This window comes from Gambusia affinis, linkage group LG09 (assembly GCF_019740435.1).
Source record: "Gambusia affinis linkage group LG09, SWU_Gaff_1.0, whole genome shotgun sequence".
Lineage (NCBI taxonomy): Eukaryota > Metazoa > Chordata > Actinopteri > Cyprinodontiformes > Poeciliidae > Gambusia > Gambusia affinis.
This window is the reverse complement of record NC_057876.1, coordinates 26,869,944-26,887,124: the sequence shown is the minus strand read 5'-3', so window position 1 is coordinate 26,887,124 and position 17,181 is coordinate 26,869,944. Positions and strand designations below refer to the sequence as shown.

General features: G+C 36.6%; 1 protein-coding gene across 8 annotated transcripts in view; it reads right to left on the bottom strand.

Moving 5' to 3' along the window:
• The window catches only part of LOC122836714 (LIM and calponin homology domains-containing protein 1-like), a 68,652-nt gene that overhangs the window by 37,121 nt on the left and 14,350 nt on the right, over positions 1 to 17,181 (bottom strand). For all 8 annotated transcript variants that reach the window (XM_044126489.1, XM_044126493.1, XM_044126491.1 and 5 more), the window contains 2 exons: positions 5,546 to 5,616; positions 2,649 to 2,718 (listed from right to left, as the gene is read on the bottom strand). In XM_044126489.1, coding sequence (XP_043982424.1) covers positions 2,649 to 2,718; positions 5,546 to 5,616 — 141 coding nt within the window. The remainder of the gene's footprint in view (positions 1 to 2,648; positions 2,719 to 5,545; positions 5,617 to 17,181) is intronic.

Genomic DNA, 17,181 nt, shown 5'->3' with positions numbered 1-17,181 from the left:
TAAAGGATTGTCTTGCAAAGCACAGCACACCTACACCCAAATTTCCTGCACTGATAAGTGATTGTTCTTTTTTTCTCCTAATTTTAGTCATTTTTGACTTTAAGATGGTAAAGTACTGCTTGTGAAAATCCAGAAAAGACTCACTAGCAGCAACTTAGACAAGAAGATATATCCACCCACCCTGGACATGTTGGATTCAACCATGATTCTCTAAGTTCTAAGGTTTATCATAGAACTAACATGTTTTAATTACAATGCCTCTTTTTAAATCCTGACAAATTCAACAAGCAACCCTTATATGTGAGTTACAGAGGTTTGGATCTATAACTTCATTGACAATATTTCATTTTTTACTCCATCACATTAAAATTTAGTGTTTGGAAGAATTAAAACAATATTGCAAGATATTGCTACAGTTCATTGATCTGCATTTGCCCAGCAAATTCACCTTGATGTCAAACTGGGAACCCTCCATATCAAGTACCTACATGGTAAACTCTAAAGGCCAGAGTTAGCATGCTAACTGTACAATTTTATGACAGGATAATAAAACAGAAAAAAATAAAAAAACACTGAACAAGTATGTCCCAACTGAAAGAAGGAGAAGTCTTATCTTCCTAAAAGAAAAGAATAGAACTATACCTGGTATCCAGGTGTGGATGTACCTGAATACTAGAATTCTGGAATAACATATTTTATGCATATCAAAAACCTAAAAATGCTTTATAGTAACACCTAGAAGCATGCTTGAGGTTTGCAGCCAAAGGACATGGCCCCCTTGCAGTCACTGAGTCGAAAGTAAACTCCTCCATATATGCGTGTCTTATAGGATAAAGTGCAAGATATATCTGACTGCTACATCTTGGAACAGTTGCACCATCTGCATGACAATTATTTTAAACAGTGTAGCAAAAGTGAAGGGCTGAAAAAGGAAAGAAACAAGGTGTTGAAAAGGTTCAATCAAAGTCCAGGTTTCAGCCTGATTAAAATACTGAGGCAAAACCTGAAGAAAATTGCTTTTACTAATGTAGTAATGTAAACAGTTGTGGTCCAAATTTCATCCAAACTAACTCTTATAATTTTCTTGAAAGCAACCATTGGCATCGCTTTAAAATTAAAAGCAGGCTTTTAAAATAAAGTGTAAGTTGAGCTCCTATGCTATCAGCTATCAGTCTCTGTTTATTTGTGAGCGTCGGTCTTGAATGGCTGCTTCATTCAAATCAAGGTCACAGGTCATAATGAAAGAACTCTACTGTATTTGACTAGACTCAGCTGAAAACTATCAGGGTTGAGATATACTTCAATTCACAAGCTCTCATTCAAAGAGAGACTCAAACTGAGAATTCCTCAGAGTAACCAGAGCAACCACAGACAACAACATGTAATATTCATATTTCTGAAAAAAGAAACTTCTCTGCCAGTATGGAATGAAAGAGGTATTCTGGTTAAATAAAGACAGTGTAAAACTGGCTTTTTACAAACTGATGTATTGATTCAGGTTGTTAGCAGACAGGATGTTTATTGATAGTTTGATTTAGTGAAGAACTTTCTGAATGAGGATTTGCTGTCATGCATGACTAGATTTATTTTTTGTCATCAGATGGAACCTGACATTATTCACCTGTAGTTTAAAGCTTACTGCACTCCTGGTAGCTTAAAATGCAACTCCTTTTGAAGCCAGTGGTTCACTTTACAATGCTTCAAAAATGGACAAACATGCATCATTTTTCAACCTCATCCCTTCATGATACAGCATGAAACGACACAGAGAGCTTAAACTACTGTGTGTTTGCCTGTTTGCCTAGAGGTTGTCAGGTTTGAGTTAGTTTTTCTTGAAAAATACTGATGTCTATTTATATACTGTGAATGGTTCAGAGATATGTCCATACTGCCTATGTAACATCATTAACATCATTGTTTACAGAAATATTGTTTTAAATTTGTGACATATTGTGCAGCTCTCGCATATCTAATGCTGAGAATTTTAGTACATTTTCAAATTTAATGAACTATGTAAATGATGGATTAACGTAAAAGGTTGAGAATGAAAAAAGTTTATTTATGGTTATTCAGATTATGCATAACTATTGGTAGGTACAGCATGTTCTCAAAAAAACTGAAATAAAATTTGTTTCAAAATTGTTAGTTTAAGGGTTTTCAACTCATGCAGCCAAGTTATAGCAGCTATTTTATTTTTACATGTGTGCAGTTGAATAATACAAAATATATGTGACGCTGAAGTAGAAAACACATTTTGAAATGATTAATTTTAGTCTCAGTTTTGTACACTACTAAAACCTCACATTTTAGCAGGAGTGTGTTGACTTTTATTCAATCCATTGTCCCAAACAGCCAAACAAATCTTTTTTACCCAGTCACAAAATATATTTTGCACTTTCTTGACATGATATAATAGGATGACAGAAAACAGAAAATCTTATCTTTAGACAACCAATTACCGGAGATTATATTAAATTAACAGAAGCAGAAAATGAGGGCTTACACATATTTAGGCATTATGATAAAGATGACAAATAGCTACCAGAAGTATGGGGAAACATGCAGGCATGCCCAGAGGTTGTTCTAAGTTCATGAGTAAAGAAAAACAAATAAAAACATAAATTTGAATATAAAAGAGAAGAACTTACCAGGCCAGCTATTGGTGTTGGCAGTCGGTTAATTTTCTTTACCAAGCCAGGTCTAATGGAGCTCAGTAACCTCATGAAAAAAACAAAAAAACAGAGTAATCAATGTGGATCTTCAAGTGAATTTAGAGAAAGTAGAATCCCAACTTGAAACTGGAGCTGAAAGCAAGTTGTGATTAAAAGAGCTCAAATGTTGAGAACAAAGAATCTGTGCAAACAACCTCAAGGCCTCATACTGCCTTCTTGAAGATTGATAAAGATAAAGACCCTAAATCAGGCAACAGGCTCTGCGCTTCTCCTTTTCACCTTTGAACTTAGTGGATTAAGAAGGTCAAACTCATAAAACTGTTGTAAAATTTGAACTCTGACTACCATACGTTTTAAAAAGGTACAGATGTTTCTTAGTGGGAACATATTATTCATCCCACTTTGGTTACCACACCACACAATAATTTCAAACTCCAACATGTTCAGAATCAGACATAACTTAGAAGTGTTTTGAGGAAATATAGTTATTTTCGTCCATGAAGGAGCTCTGGCTGCATATAGTGACCAGATATAAAAGGAATAATGGACTTTACAATTTGTTAATTAAATCTATTCAAGGGTGTTTGCTAATTAAAAATACTGGCATAAATCAAGACAGAGGATGTTGCTTTAAACTCAATGTGTCCTATGTTGCATTATAACAAGACTATTGAGTTTTCTTGAGCTTTTGTAACAGAAAAATGTCAGACGGCAAATGAAAATGTACCTGTAGAGTTATAATGCTTTACAAAAATATTCACTCAGTTTGAACTTTTTCCTGTAAATTTTTGCAGAATTTTATGTAAAAGACCAACACACAGTGAAGAATAGTTATGAAGTTGAAGGGAAAGTATACATAGATTTTAAAATATTTTACAAACACAAATCTGAAAGTTGTGGAGCGCACATTTCTGACTTTCAGTCCAGTCACAGCTACAGTCTTTTCAGGTACATCTGACAGGTTTAGGTTTGAACATCTCGAACATTAACAATTTCACCAAATCTTTGTCAAATAGCGCACTTCTCAAGTGTGAGATTTTAGGGTTAAATTTGACTGGGCCATTCTAACACAAGCATGCATTAATCTGAAAAGCATTCAACTTTTGATCTATGTTTAAATCATAGCTAGGCAGTTCTGTCTAAGTAGGTTTGCACTTGTGATAATGTAAAATCCCAGTTTCATTTTCTTTTCACTCTGTGATTACATACTAACTTGTTTATGTCTACCATCCATCCCTCCATGCTCTGTACCTGCTAATCCTTACAGTGCTCCTGAACTATATCCAGTTGTGATCGGGCGAGAAACGGGCTACACCCTGGACAGGCAGTCCATCACAGGGCAACACAAACACACACAGGACAAACAACCATGCACACACATATTCAAACCTAACGGGGATTTGCACTGTGGTAGGAAGCCAATGGTGGATAGCATATATTTTGTACCACAGAGACTTACATAAATGCAGAGGATAAACTTTCTTTTTTTTTGTTCTTTTGCAATCTCTCATCACACAAGAAGCAATCTTTTCTCTGGGGCAAACTATAGTACATTCCTAACATCTATGAAGAAATAGCTTTACGGTGCTGGCTCTCCCTCCCTGTCTTATGTTTCAACTTTTGTGTCTGTTTTCATCAGAGGAAACACTGTAATGACCCTTCCCTGTAAAAGGAAAGCCCCCTCTCCTGGTTAAACTGTATTAGGTAGCAGACCTGTTATGCCGACCACATTCCAGCAGTCAATATGAGAAGAAGTACCATACAGTGCCTGTATAATCCTCTGGATGTTTTCCCCTTTTAATTTCTTTTACAAATCAACCATAAGCAATAAAATACAGAAGGAAAGGAGGGAGAGGGTATTGACATAATGAGTAAAGAAAAACAAATAAAAACAAAAACATTTAATGTCAAAATGACAAGTAAAAATACTAAACATAAAACCTGTGACATTCCAGATTCTGGTGTCTTTATGCTACAATCACTGCACCCAGCTGACCTCCATTCCCCTCTGGATGAGACTCCAAGCACCAATTGCCTGAACCTCAATTGCCAATTCAGGCAACCTCAGTGTGAGATTTTAGGGTTAAATTTGACTGGGCCATTTTAACTCTTACAGGTATGTCAGTGATTTTAAAAGTGCATCAATTATTATTATTATTATTATTAATATTTTCATTTAATTGTAACTACTTTCTTGAAATCAGTTTTACTTTGACATTAAAGGAGTAGTCTAGTACCGAGAACTTGAACAAGTAGGTCAAATCTTACTATAGAAACATTTGAAAAGTGTAAAACATCCATGGGGTGAATACTTCTTATAGGAACTGTAGTTTACTTTTCTAGTGAGCTCTGATTCCCTTAGCCCAAAACGTGTTCTTACTCCAGTTAGAGATTTCCTGCTGGATTGTTCACTTCTAAAAATAACTTTGAAGTAACAGCAGGAGGAGGATGTTTATGTACTCTATGAATGCTGTGTAGGTGTGTAGATAAGAAAACTGGCTGATAATTATAACAATACCAGAACTCCAAAAACGATTGTTTGGAATAAAAAAGTGCCTCATAAAAGGCCTTTGTTACTGTATCTACCTGCATAAAAAAGGTAAATAAATAAACCAATGCTGGCAGGTCCCATACTAATACTCAATTTAGCCTACTTTTTGAAAACTCCATGCACATTTTTACAAAATGATAGAGAAAACAAAATGTAGCAGATATCTAAAAAAAAACATATTGATAAGATGGGGTCCAGAAATAGCTAACTAATAAACTAGATGTTTCCCACAGACTTATGTTAAAGATAGAAAAAAGACAAAAAGAAATAGTCATAATCATCATATTTAGATAAAGAGCTAAACAAATGCAGAAAAACTTACTCGCACAGCAGAATCCCGTTCTCCAATCCTCCTCGGAAATCCTTGTCACCAAAGCACCGTCCAGTCGCAGCCTACAGATTGAACAACAACATTGAGTCACTCAATTATAACACCAAAAGGGCTGCAGATCACGGTGTGAACAAGACACATGGCCTGTCAGAAAACTACAAAACAAGGGCTGCAATTTTTCTTCTCACATCTTCATCCTCACCGGAGAAAATCAGAGAAAATCAGAGAATGGCTTGGATATGAGCACAAACACAACAGTTGTATATCACGGCCCCCTCCAGTGTAACAGCTCTAAACACTAACAAGCTTGACATAAGCTGCAATCATCCTGACCAAATGGCTGCAGCAGGATCATGTGTTGCGACAGAGGATTTATCGGTTAATAGAGGCTCAGACCATCCGAGACAAAGTCAGTCTATGAGAGTTTCCTGACAACTGATCATAAGGCATGACTATGTGGAAACACATGTTTATTTGTTGAAGAAAGTCTTTTAGTAATTTGCTTTTTTCAGTATCCAATTTAAACTGTTGCAGTCTCTTTCCCCCCCACCCAGAACATAAAATGTTTATCTGGTGTGATTGAACATTTCATGAATGGTTCTTACGTCTAACATGAAGTCAAGCCTTTTAAGAGAAAAAGTAAACATAATGAAAAGATGGGGCATGCTCCAAAGAGTGTGCTGTCGAATGACTTCCATGGCCAGTCTCATTTAAGATCCATTTATTCTGCATGTAAAGGAGAGACTCCTTTCGGTTTGCTGCTAAGGAAGCCAAAACAATTGCAAGATTAAATTTCCTGAGTGCTTCTTTTACATTAATTTTCACAGCTGTGGGAAGAGTGCAGACTTGTATCTGGCTGAGTGCTTTTATCAGGTTTTTGGGTCTCTGTGGATTCAGGAGGGTCCACAAACAAAACAGACTGCTGTGTGACACCGAGTAGGGCCAAATGTAGGTCCTGAATCTATAACATATATTTATTATATCTATAACGCCATATTTGGTGTTTATTTGTCCTTGTGTTAAGCTACTCTTGAAACAGAGAAAATGTCTAAAGCATCTTACTCAGGTTAAGAAGAAAAATAATTAGACAGTAGCTCAGTTGTTCCAGTTTGGGATACGAGTGTATCAAATATCTAAAAATTAGTGTGATAATGACTATACTGATTCTAAATGAACACCAATGTACCCAAACACAAAATGACAAAAATTTTAATACAAAAATTATGTTAGTAGAGCCTGACAGTATGATACGGGATAATCTGAAAAAAAAAAAAAAAAAAAAAAAAAAAAAGTAGCTCCTCTGGCTCCTCCCTGCAGTCCTACTGCCATCTGCCAAAATACACCACTCCCAGTAAGATTATATATTATACTGTCAGGACATAATGACAGTTTTAACAGATATGTAAAATAAAACTATAAGAAGTTATTGCAGCTTTAAATCAAAATCAGTCTCAGGTCTACTCCCTCAAAGAGGTGATAAAGAACTGACAGTTGGAATATTTGTCTGATTATAAAATAAAATCAAACATAAAGAAAGTAACACAATGGCAGCTGTGATGGTACCAGCAACAATTTAAAAAATGTTTTTTTACATCAAATTCCTGAATGGAGGGACAAATCTAGAGCTGGAAAAGTCTGGATCTGAACGTGTAGCTGGGTCATACAAGGGTATTCAATTAAAAAGAGGAATGTGTTGCTTTTGTCGTTTTCAGTGGAATGTCGCTCACATTGTTTCACCAAAAATCACATAACTCTCCCTGGTTTTGTTTTCCACCTATTCACTTCCTTCCCTTTGGGAAACCTTCATGTCTAGACCAAAGTCCTTCTTATGAAGCAGCGATTCCTTTCACTCTGGCATTCGCAAGGAAATGAAAGCTCTGCTGATTTAGGAAAACACAGATAATCTTTGCAGAACTAAGCTTTTGGCAAATCCAGTTTCCCTAGGAGGGTTTCTGATTTGGATCACTTTGAAAAAAATATAAATCACAAAACAGACACTTGAAAGGAATTTTTATGTTGGGAGTCTCTTCTACAGTTGGTTAATATCTGACAGAATCCCAATTGTCTTTGCTGGAAGGGAGTCAAGAAAAAATAAAATGCAACACAGCTCATTCAATCAAAATAACAATATCAAAGAGTTTTCTGTTGAATAGCCACAGAGTTCATGACTGTCCCAGTGCTCGCTCCCAATCTGAAACAGATTACCACATTCCTCTGATTATGACCACCATTCAATGAAAACAGACAGAAGTAACCTGAGAAACCCAGAACTTTACAACTACCTAAACCAAATTAGACACCAATAAGCATTCAGAATGGCTGGGATTCCTTGACATGGGGAATGAAAACACTAGTTACTTCAAGGCCCCTGAGGCCAGGCCTTTTGCAGATCTGACACTGTAAGCTTAAAGGCTGTTGAACATAAACAGAAACAAGCTCTCAACCCCACAGGCCTGGTTTACAGCACCATGCCTGCTCTGAATCTGCATGCCTGCTTTGCAGTCAAAAGCATTCTGCATTAAAGCCCAACAAGTTACGTGTATTGCATAATCCAACAAAGCACGCACAAGTCACAGAACGCACGTAAACACATCTTCTGGCCAGCAGCCAATAATCTTGTTAATTCATCTTGGCAAGAGCTGGAACTGTGAAAGCTTCTGGTTCTAAGAAACAAAAACAAGACAAGGGAGTCCAGCCTGCTAACGTAGGACACAAAGCTGATCAAATGAGCAACGGGGTGAAACACAAACAGCTCTCTGGCTTTATGATGAGAGACATCCAGTGTTTTATTTTCAGAAAGAATTTTTCTATTTCTTTCCGTTTCCAGAAACCGTTCAGTGCCACAAAACATTTTGTGGCACAGAACTAAATATAAATATGTTACATTTTCACAAGCATCATTGAGTCAGATCAGAGGGTTTGCATGAGTGGTCCATGTGACGGAGCGTTAGAGGGGACCCAGTCAACACTTAGACCTCCAACGAGTTCAGCCACAGGTCAGGAGTGGTATCTGCCTACAATCAGTCATCTGGACCTTTTCTCAAGCTGTCACCACTGCCACCCCTGTGGGGGTCCTTCATGGAAGCATTGGAGTCCTCAGATTTCTACCATTTGAAATGGGAAGGGCAATGAGAATTTGGTGAGTTGAGGTCTTGGACTGAGTTGTCTACAGATTCAACCAGAAATATCTTTACAAAAGGTAATCTTCTTGCTTAAAATGGTTTGAGATTTGATATTTGATTTAGTTTTAAGGTTAGCATGACTAAATTTAACTAAATCACAGCTGTACACTGAAAGTATGCCACTTATTGGTTTTAATAAATGGTTATTTGGTTGAATCAGATTTTTTTTGTCCATCCAACTGCCACTCACTGCATACTTTCTTTTTTGGGTCATATTGTTAATCTAATAGATAACTATGGATGAAAATCACAGTTGATCAGTGGTTTTTACAGTTGAATATCTCATTCAAGAAATTAAAACTACTCTCTTTCCCATTTTCATGCTCAGCTTATACTTTATTAAGTTACCTAGATGCCTAAATGTATTGCTGTCATGTGATTGTTGACCAACAATTGAAAAGTTGTACCTAATAGAGTGCCTGAAGTCAGCAGAACAGACCTCAAAGACAACTGAGGTCTGTTCTCAGTTGTCTTTGAGAACAACTGTTCTCAGTTGTTCTCAAACAACATGTAGTGTTTCTCAGAGAGTAGAAACAGTACATTTCAGCTTAAAATTAACTCTTGCTGAGTTCTCCCTAAGAAAACAGTCTCCTACCAGCTTTTACAACCACTACACAAAACATAAAATGTGTGTCTGTAAGGCAAAATTACTTGTAAATTTTTCCTTACTCCAATGTTTTCTCAAGTTGCTAGAGATTTTCTGATTATGCCTGCTGAATTACTTTGATACTAAAATCATCAGCTTCTTCTGCACACAGATTGTTGAAGATGAACGTTCACACACACACACACACTGACTTTCAAAAAGTTAATAGACCCCCAATGGACCACACATAAAGAAAGTACTTAATCATTCAATACAGCCATTTTGTCAGCATGTTTTCTTTTAGGCGGGATACAAGATGGATGACTTTAAAGGCAGCATGTGAACTTCTGAAACCGTGAGACACGCCGAGTCCAAATAAAGGCTCACTGCTCAGGCCAGAGAAAGTGAACAAAAGTAAACTGGGATACAGAGATCACCACATGTCTGAGAGGTTTATCTAATGTAATCACCATAGTATTAGATAGTGGAATTATCACTGGGCTGTGACAGACTAATCCCAGAGGAAGACAATGAATTCTGATGCATCTAAACCTACTTGATGACAGAAGAGAATTTAGGCTTAAAGAGCTCCTGTTTTAAAGGATTATATCAGCTCTCATCTTGAAAGACCACCATGAAGTGCAAGAAAAATAATCATTATCAAAAGAAAAGATCTAAATTAACCATTCGGTATCCAACTACAAAGTTGGATACCGAATGTATCCAATTTTCTGACATAAGACAACATAAGAAAATGTGTCTGGGACAGTTCTAAAATACTTTTCTAAAGGATTAATGGATAAATTAGAATGTGCCAATCATGCCAAGCAAGCAGCATTATTATTATGTGGAGAACAACAAATAATTCTCTAATTATTAGTAAAATAACCTGTTACTTTTTTACAGTAACTTTTAGCCTTCTTCTAGATGTTTTACATTCTTTATGATTTATGTAGCCAAATTGTCTTACTGAAGTTTTTGCAGACATCTTTTCCTGCTGCAATCACTGCTCACTTTGTTGGAGTGGTTTGGGGATAGATGACAGTAGCAATAACAAAAATATATAATTAGCAACGAGTCACAGTATTGATCAGATTTGAATCAGAATGTATAATACAATGAAAGCAAGGATGTTAACTTGGACAATATTCTGGCAAGTTAGTGATATTTCCACAGATGTGGACAAGAGAGAACAAATCAGGTTGAGTCTGAAACTAGACCATCAAAAGACCAAGGCTGCACTATTGAATGCTGACAGGCATTACAAAACATCACATTTTAATAGGAGTGTGTACACAAGGCTCAATAAAAGTTTTTTTATCTAGGAGTATACACCCCATTTTTACAGCAACACTGAAATTTGTTCTGTATTTTGGAGAATAAACCATACATTTATGACTGCTTCAAAAATATCAACTTGCTTTCATGTATTTAGAAACACAAACAAATTCATTTTTTTGCTGTCACCGTCTCATTTTTACCAGAAAAGCACAAATGTTCCCAGGCACACAGTGGATCCTGTGAGAGTCAGCTGGCGTGGGAAACCTTACACAAGCACTGATTAGTCATGAATTTCTCCTACTCACCAAGACACACTGATTTCATCACTGTATTTACGGTTCAGTTGTCAGCAGACGTTTGCAATAAATAAATATTCAAACACAGCTATAATCAGCATTAAAATTATCACCACATAATAATAAAGTAATGGTCAGCCTCCAGAGTTCTGTGACCACTGGTCTGTGATCAGCAATATGCTGCAGGAAAATGTTTTCTTATGGTGTTTTTGGTGTCACACATCTGTCTCCGGATACGAGTCCATCTGTCAAAAGGAACATACTGATTAGATTTTCTATATGGAGAAAATAAAGAGACCCCATGGAAGCTTAACTCAGTTTTACTCTGATGTTTAAAGAAACATCACTTGGAGCCAGGAAGACGTTTCCAAAAGTAGGTTAACTTCATGCCTTTGTAATAAAACTACAGATAATTTGCAGTTTCTGCATGTAGATTCAAGCAATGTTATAACACTGTTCTATATGGACATAAAAAAACAGGCTCATGTTTTGTTGGTTGTGATTTTTATTACATGTAGTCCTTGAAGACTTAACATGTCTACCACACACTCCCACATCACCTCACATGCTAGATTGTGCCATTTATCCTCCATCTCACTCACTGGCATTATGTAGCTATTAGGCCGTGGGTAAGAACAGCTTGGGCATTCAGAAATAGCAGCCCAGCAGTAAATTAAAATTAAAATGGAGTTTCTAACTTTGTGAAATAAGAACTGGTTTTTACTTAAAGACCTATAATATACACCCATAGCAAACACCTGGCATTTCATCAGAAGAGGCAGCTCCCTCTTACAAATCTGTTTTCTTTGGAGCTTAAATTGCCTGAATTCCAAAACCCAGCTCCTTTTTTTTTTATCCCTTCCCTTCTCTTTTACTTTTGATAAGCTCCAGTGATTTAACAAGACAAATTTCCTGTGACTGAAATGGACTAGCCCTCAGCTAAATGTCAGCTTTCCAGCCGGTCTGTCCCGTTACATCCTGATTTCAAAGGTGGAACAATGTTTTTGTTGTGGGTTAACTCCACTCCAAGTCTCCATTGGTGCCGTTCTCTGCCACCACCTTTCCTTCTAACATTTTACCCCCGTGGATTGACATCTTGGGGCATGAAGGACAAAGGAGGGGCTTCCCGTTCTGAGATTAGGCAGGCAGTTGCCAGGGAAAATTTAGATAAATTATTACAGAGGATCAACTTTGTTTTCCGCTTGTAAATCACAACTCATTTTTAATACCCACCAATTTCTCAGATAGCCATTTGTAAAAATTCTGAAAGATATCTGTTGTGCCAAATGTGGTGATTTATTGCATAAAATCCAAAAATAGTATATGGTCAGGGCCTACCTGCTATATATGTATTCATACCAAAAATAACTGATACTATCTTGTCAGTCTGGTATGCAAATGATTACAGACTTGATCTCTACCTGAACAGAATGTAACATTTTGTAGTCCCACTTTAGAAAGTGATAACAAAAAGAGAGCAGGGAGGATGCCCAGCTATCACTAAGCTCTATTTGGGAACATTAAGTTTCTCATACTGCTACACTAAGGGAAAAAAGTGACCTGAATCATTTTTCTAAAAGCAATAATATTGCTCCAAACTGATTTACTCACTGGAAACAAGTTCAGGTGGAGTGTAAAGCTCACTGGTACTGGAGAAAAATAAGTTGATGACCAAAGGACTTTCTGTAGTATCCAATAAGCCTAAACTCTGCACATCTTCTAAAATGCAAGAGGGAGGATCCCTTTGATAAACAGGGATTTTCCCCAACAGCTGCTGTGGAGAGTTCAGGTACAATTGGTACTCTAGGTGGTCAAAATGCCAACACAACTCCAAATAGATTTAAACATGGTTCATTCTCAAATATGGGCACAGTTTGATTTAAAACATTTTGTTTTCAAGTTGTTATATTATTGTATAATCTATCTAGCTATGTATCTATCTATCCAGGTAGTGGGTACACCTGCTCATACTACTATATTCATTGGTAAAAAAAAAAAAACTCCAATGACTTCCCCAGTCAGCTCTATACTTTTCACATTTTTCAGTTTTAGATCAGAGTTTCTCAATTCCAGTCATCAGGGGTTGCTGCCTTGCATATTTCAGTTGTGTCTCTGTTCCAGAACATCTGATTCAAGTGATTGCATGACCTGCTCTGCATGTCATCAAGTGCTACAGAAGCCTCTTAATCACCCACTTATTCAGGTCAGGTATGTGGGTGAAAGGAAACGCCTAAAACATGAAGACTGGAACACTGTTTTATACCATAATGAAATCTAATTTTAAAAAATGACAAGAATTCTTTCTTTACTGCTGTGACTTTAGAACCCGAATACCAACTGAGCCATGATTTTAATGTACACCTCTAGAAGATGGATGATGGTAATTACAGGGCAGTCCTCCAGAAAAACCCTCCAGAACCCGTTGCACTGTAATTTTAGTTGACAAAACATGAAAAACCAGTGCAAACTGTCAGTCAGTCGTTTATTCTGACTAAACTTGGGAAGTCTACCTTTTCCTTGCTAAAGAAAGTGTACAAACCTATTTGGGAATTTTTCTATTAATGAAAAAAAGACATTAATGTATCAAAGAAAGGAATAGCTAACTTTAGTCAGATTGTAAATGTTACTCCACAAAGCAGAGTGGCAGTCAAACATATGTGCATATGAGGTATTTTAAGCAGTTATATACTGTAAAAGCTTCATTTTTGCTCTTTTTGTTGATTTTTGTTTTTCTCATTTATTTATCATGATTTCATGACAGTTGGCAGTCTCAAATTGGGTTCTCTATTTTTCATTCCGGTGCATCACTTTTATTAGAACCACTGCAATAGTTTTATTTTTATTAATATTTTAACATGAACCAGATATTTCACCTTGCTCCTTAAAACAACAGTAAGCAGATGCAACAATGTAAGAAATACACACTGACCAACTCATGGAGTCCACAGAAAAGCACAACTTCACCATTTCTCTCATACCCGACAGGATTTTAGAGACAAGCTCGCCAAGATCCCGGATAGGAAACAAAGATCCTCGATGTCGACACTGGTTCTCTGAGCTAAGCTACTTAAGCAGCTGGGCTTTTCCATGTGCTTCCCGTAGACTCCAATATCCTGCCAGCTACAGCTTTCCTGACGGACAAAACAACATCTACCCAGTGGTCACACAAGGAGTGAAGTCAAACTCTGACAGACAAGCGGGCGCCCTCATGTTGACCTGGTCCACATACAGCTCATTGGCAGTATTCATCAAACAGTAACCTGTTTAATGAAGGCCTAGTCGTGGGTTAGTCTAACACAAATACATGGCTGAGCTGGGTTTTAATCCCAATAGTTTTCAAATTGGCTTGAGTGACAATTGCTGTAATTGCCTTTATGTAGTAGGTGACTACAAAGATATTGTGTAAAATACTTGGATTTATAGTTGCTCATCACATCACCTGTGTGATGCAATCTTTTCCAGTAGACATTTGGGAGTATTACTCCATATGGTGAAACTAGCCTCATCAAGGACAGCTATGGTCACGACATGACAATCATTTTTTAAAACCTCCCTAGCCATCCATCCACAAAAGTGAACATGCAGAATGATTCAAAAGAGAGACGTTACTTTCCTGGATGATCTGCATGGTTGTCTTGTTGTATAGACAAATACCTATAGTCAAGACGGTAACTGCTTCAATATTACCACAGAGTTGTGCATAACCTGAAGGTCTATTGTTCTTTTGAAGGAAAATGCTCCCAGACCTACCTCTGTGCTGCTTAGAAACATCTCCCGTTTCATCCGTCATGTTAATATCGTCAGAGGCCATCATGACATTGACCATTAATTTTTTTTTGTCGAAAAATAAACTTTCTTCCGACTTTTGATAAATGCCTGAAACAGTCGGGTTTTGTTTTGAGAGGAGCCATTTTTTTCTTTAAGCCTTTCTATTGCAGACCTGGTCTTACAGTAATTGGACACAGTCAGCATCAGTAGGAATCTTCTTTGGGCTCAGGATCAGCCTGAGTCTTCACAGATAGACTGTTGGATTTATGAAGTGCATGTGAATGTTTTCAGGATCACCTGACTTTTCTGTCAATTCAGGATCTTTAAGAACTTTAAAATGTCTGTCTTAATATGACCAATCTCTACAGCAACAGAGTGTTGCAACAGGCCTTGTTTTTGTCCCTCTGCCACATTCAAAGGTGTTAAAAAAACACTTTGCCACCAGGTGGTCATTAGAGTGTGGAAGCAATTTGCTGACAGAACATGATAAGGAACTCGTATTTAAACCCATATTTGATTTTAAACTTTGATCAAGTGATGAAAATACTTAGTCTATATGCAATTTCAAATAACTTGCCTACTCTGTTGTTTTGTCTCTTGCTCTCACTTCTTCGTCTTGTATTTTTAAGCTATACTAGGGACCTGGCAATGAATGCTCAGAATAGAGTAATTGTAGTAAAAAATGTGTTGACTTGAAATTTCTTCCTGTGTATTAAAAGTTGGATTTGGAGTTTATTCACAAGTGGCACAATACTCAGAACAGTATCCTGGCAACAGACCCTGGATGTTTATTAAAAACAGCAATGACAGAAATGAGATTCCTTTATATACTGTCAATTTCAGAGAGCCAGGCAAGTACACAAGCCAAAACAAGCCAAACCCCCTAATCTGTCAGCATGAAAAATTCTTTTCTTCCCCATCTACATGTTCTTACATGCTCTTTCTTCATATCCTCACAAAGCTTTGTCCTCAGCAGGTCTTATCAGGAGTTTCACTGACATTCTCTGTCAAGAGCAACATCAAAACAGGGCGTTATTCAAGTTATTATAACAGATTTTAATTTAATTTGGATATTTAAGGCAATTTTGTCCAATAGAAATCAACATTAAAAAGTCTACAACTTGGTTTCATCAACACAATGATTTTAACAGGACTGAGCATTCCTAAAAACACATTCAAGCTTTGGAATGTTAAGCCTAAATATTTCAGACAAACGACAGTTTACATGCACTGAATAGTCTGTTTTGTCTTGACTTATCAATTTGTAAGCTTTCCAGAAGATAACTGCACTCAAAATACAATATAACCATTTCAGACAGTAGAGATGATTAATACACATTGCTACAAAGCTTAGAACATTAATGAGTCCTAGGTATTCTCAGGCCTCTTGAGAATGCCAACAAAGACTGTTTAGACGTTTAAGGTTTTATGCATTTCAGGTAACAGTTTAACTCAATGAACAAACAAAACTTGTTTCTCAAATGCATTTCTAGGGATGCACAATATAATGGCATTAATATCGGTACCGACCAATTCTAAACATGCACTGATGTATCAATACCAGTCTGATAAATAAAACAGGACTGACAATAATCAACAATATTTATTGCCCTCTAGTTTGCTTCTGCGTTTCGGGAGATGTTGGCAATGTGGTATTTGTTGGGTATGTGACAGTTTTAGTGATACAGCATAATGTTTTGGGGTTTTAATTTGGGCTGAGATTTACAGTCAAGATTAGTGATTATCTAAATCTCCAGAAGCGGATGAGGAAGATGGCCCTCAACTATAACTATAAAACAAAAAGTCCCCTGTTTGTATTTCGTTGATAGTCTGTTGTTGACACCCTTTCTCAAAATTATGTAATATAATACAAAAGCCTCATGCTTTAAATATCCAGTATTAATGAACAATGATATTAGCAATTTTTGAGCAAGCTTTGTTTTTTAGGGCCCTTACTTAGGGCAGCTTCACACTTTGGACTTTGTTTTCAAGTGCACATAAGCTAATATTCACCTATCTCACTTGAGTCTGCTTAAAGGCAAATTAATGGTTGTATTAATTAAAAATCAATAACATATTAGCATGTTAGCAAAGAAACAATTTTCAAGTTTATACCCAAGTATTCTTGATCTTGATTAAAATGTAGAAAAACTATCAAATCAGAGTTTGGCCAATACAAAATTGTTTCTCCACACTTACATGGTGATTCAAAAAGAGTTATTTCTATATGCATGTTCATGAATGCAAAAAATGGCTGCTGGCAAAGACATGACACAAGGATGCTGAGAAGTTTCTAATAAACTGTAACTTCAAAACACATTTTCCTAAGTTGTCTTTTGTATCTGGATGTAATAGTGATTTATAACGTGCATCTTTCTTCCCTTGAATGATTGACAGGTTTGTGTTATATGGCCTCAAACATTACTGCTACTCAAGACCTACTCTTTTAATATTAATATTCTTCTTATCTGCTGTGATTAAATACTAGTTTATGCAGATAATATCAAGGAAAAA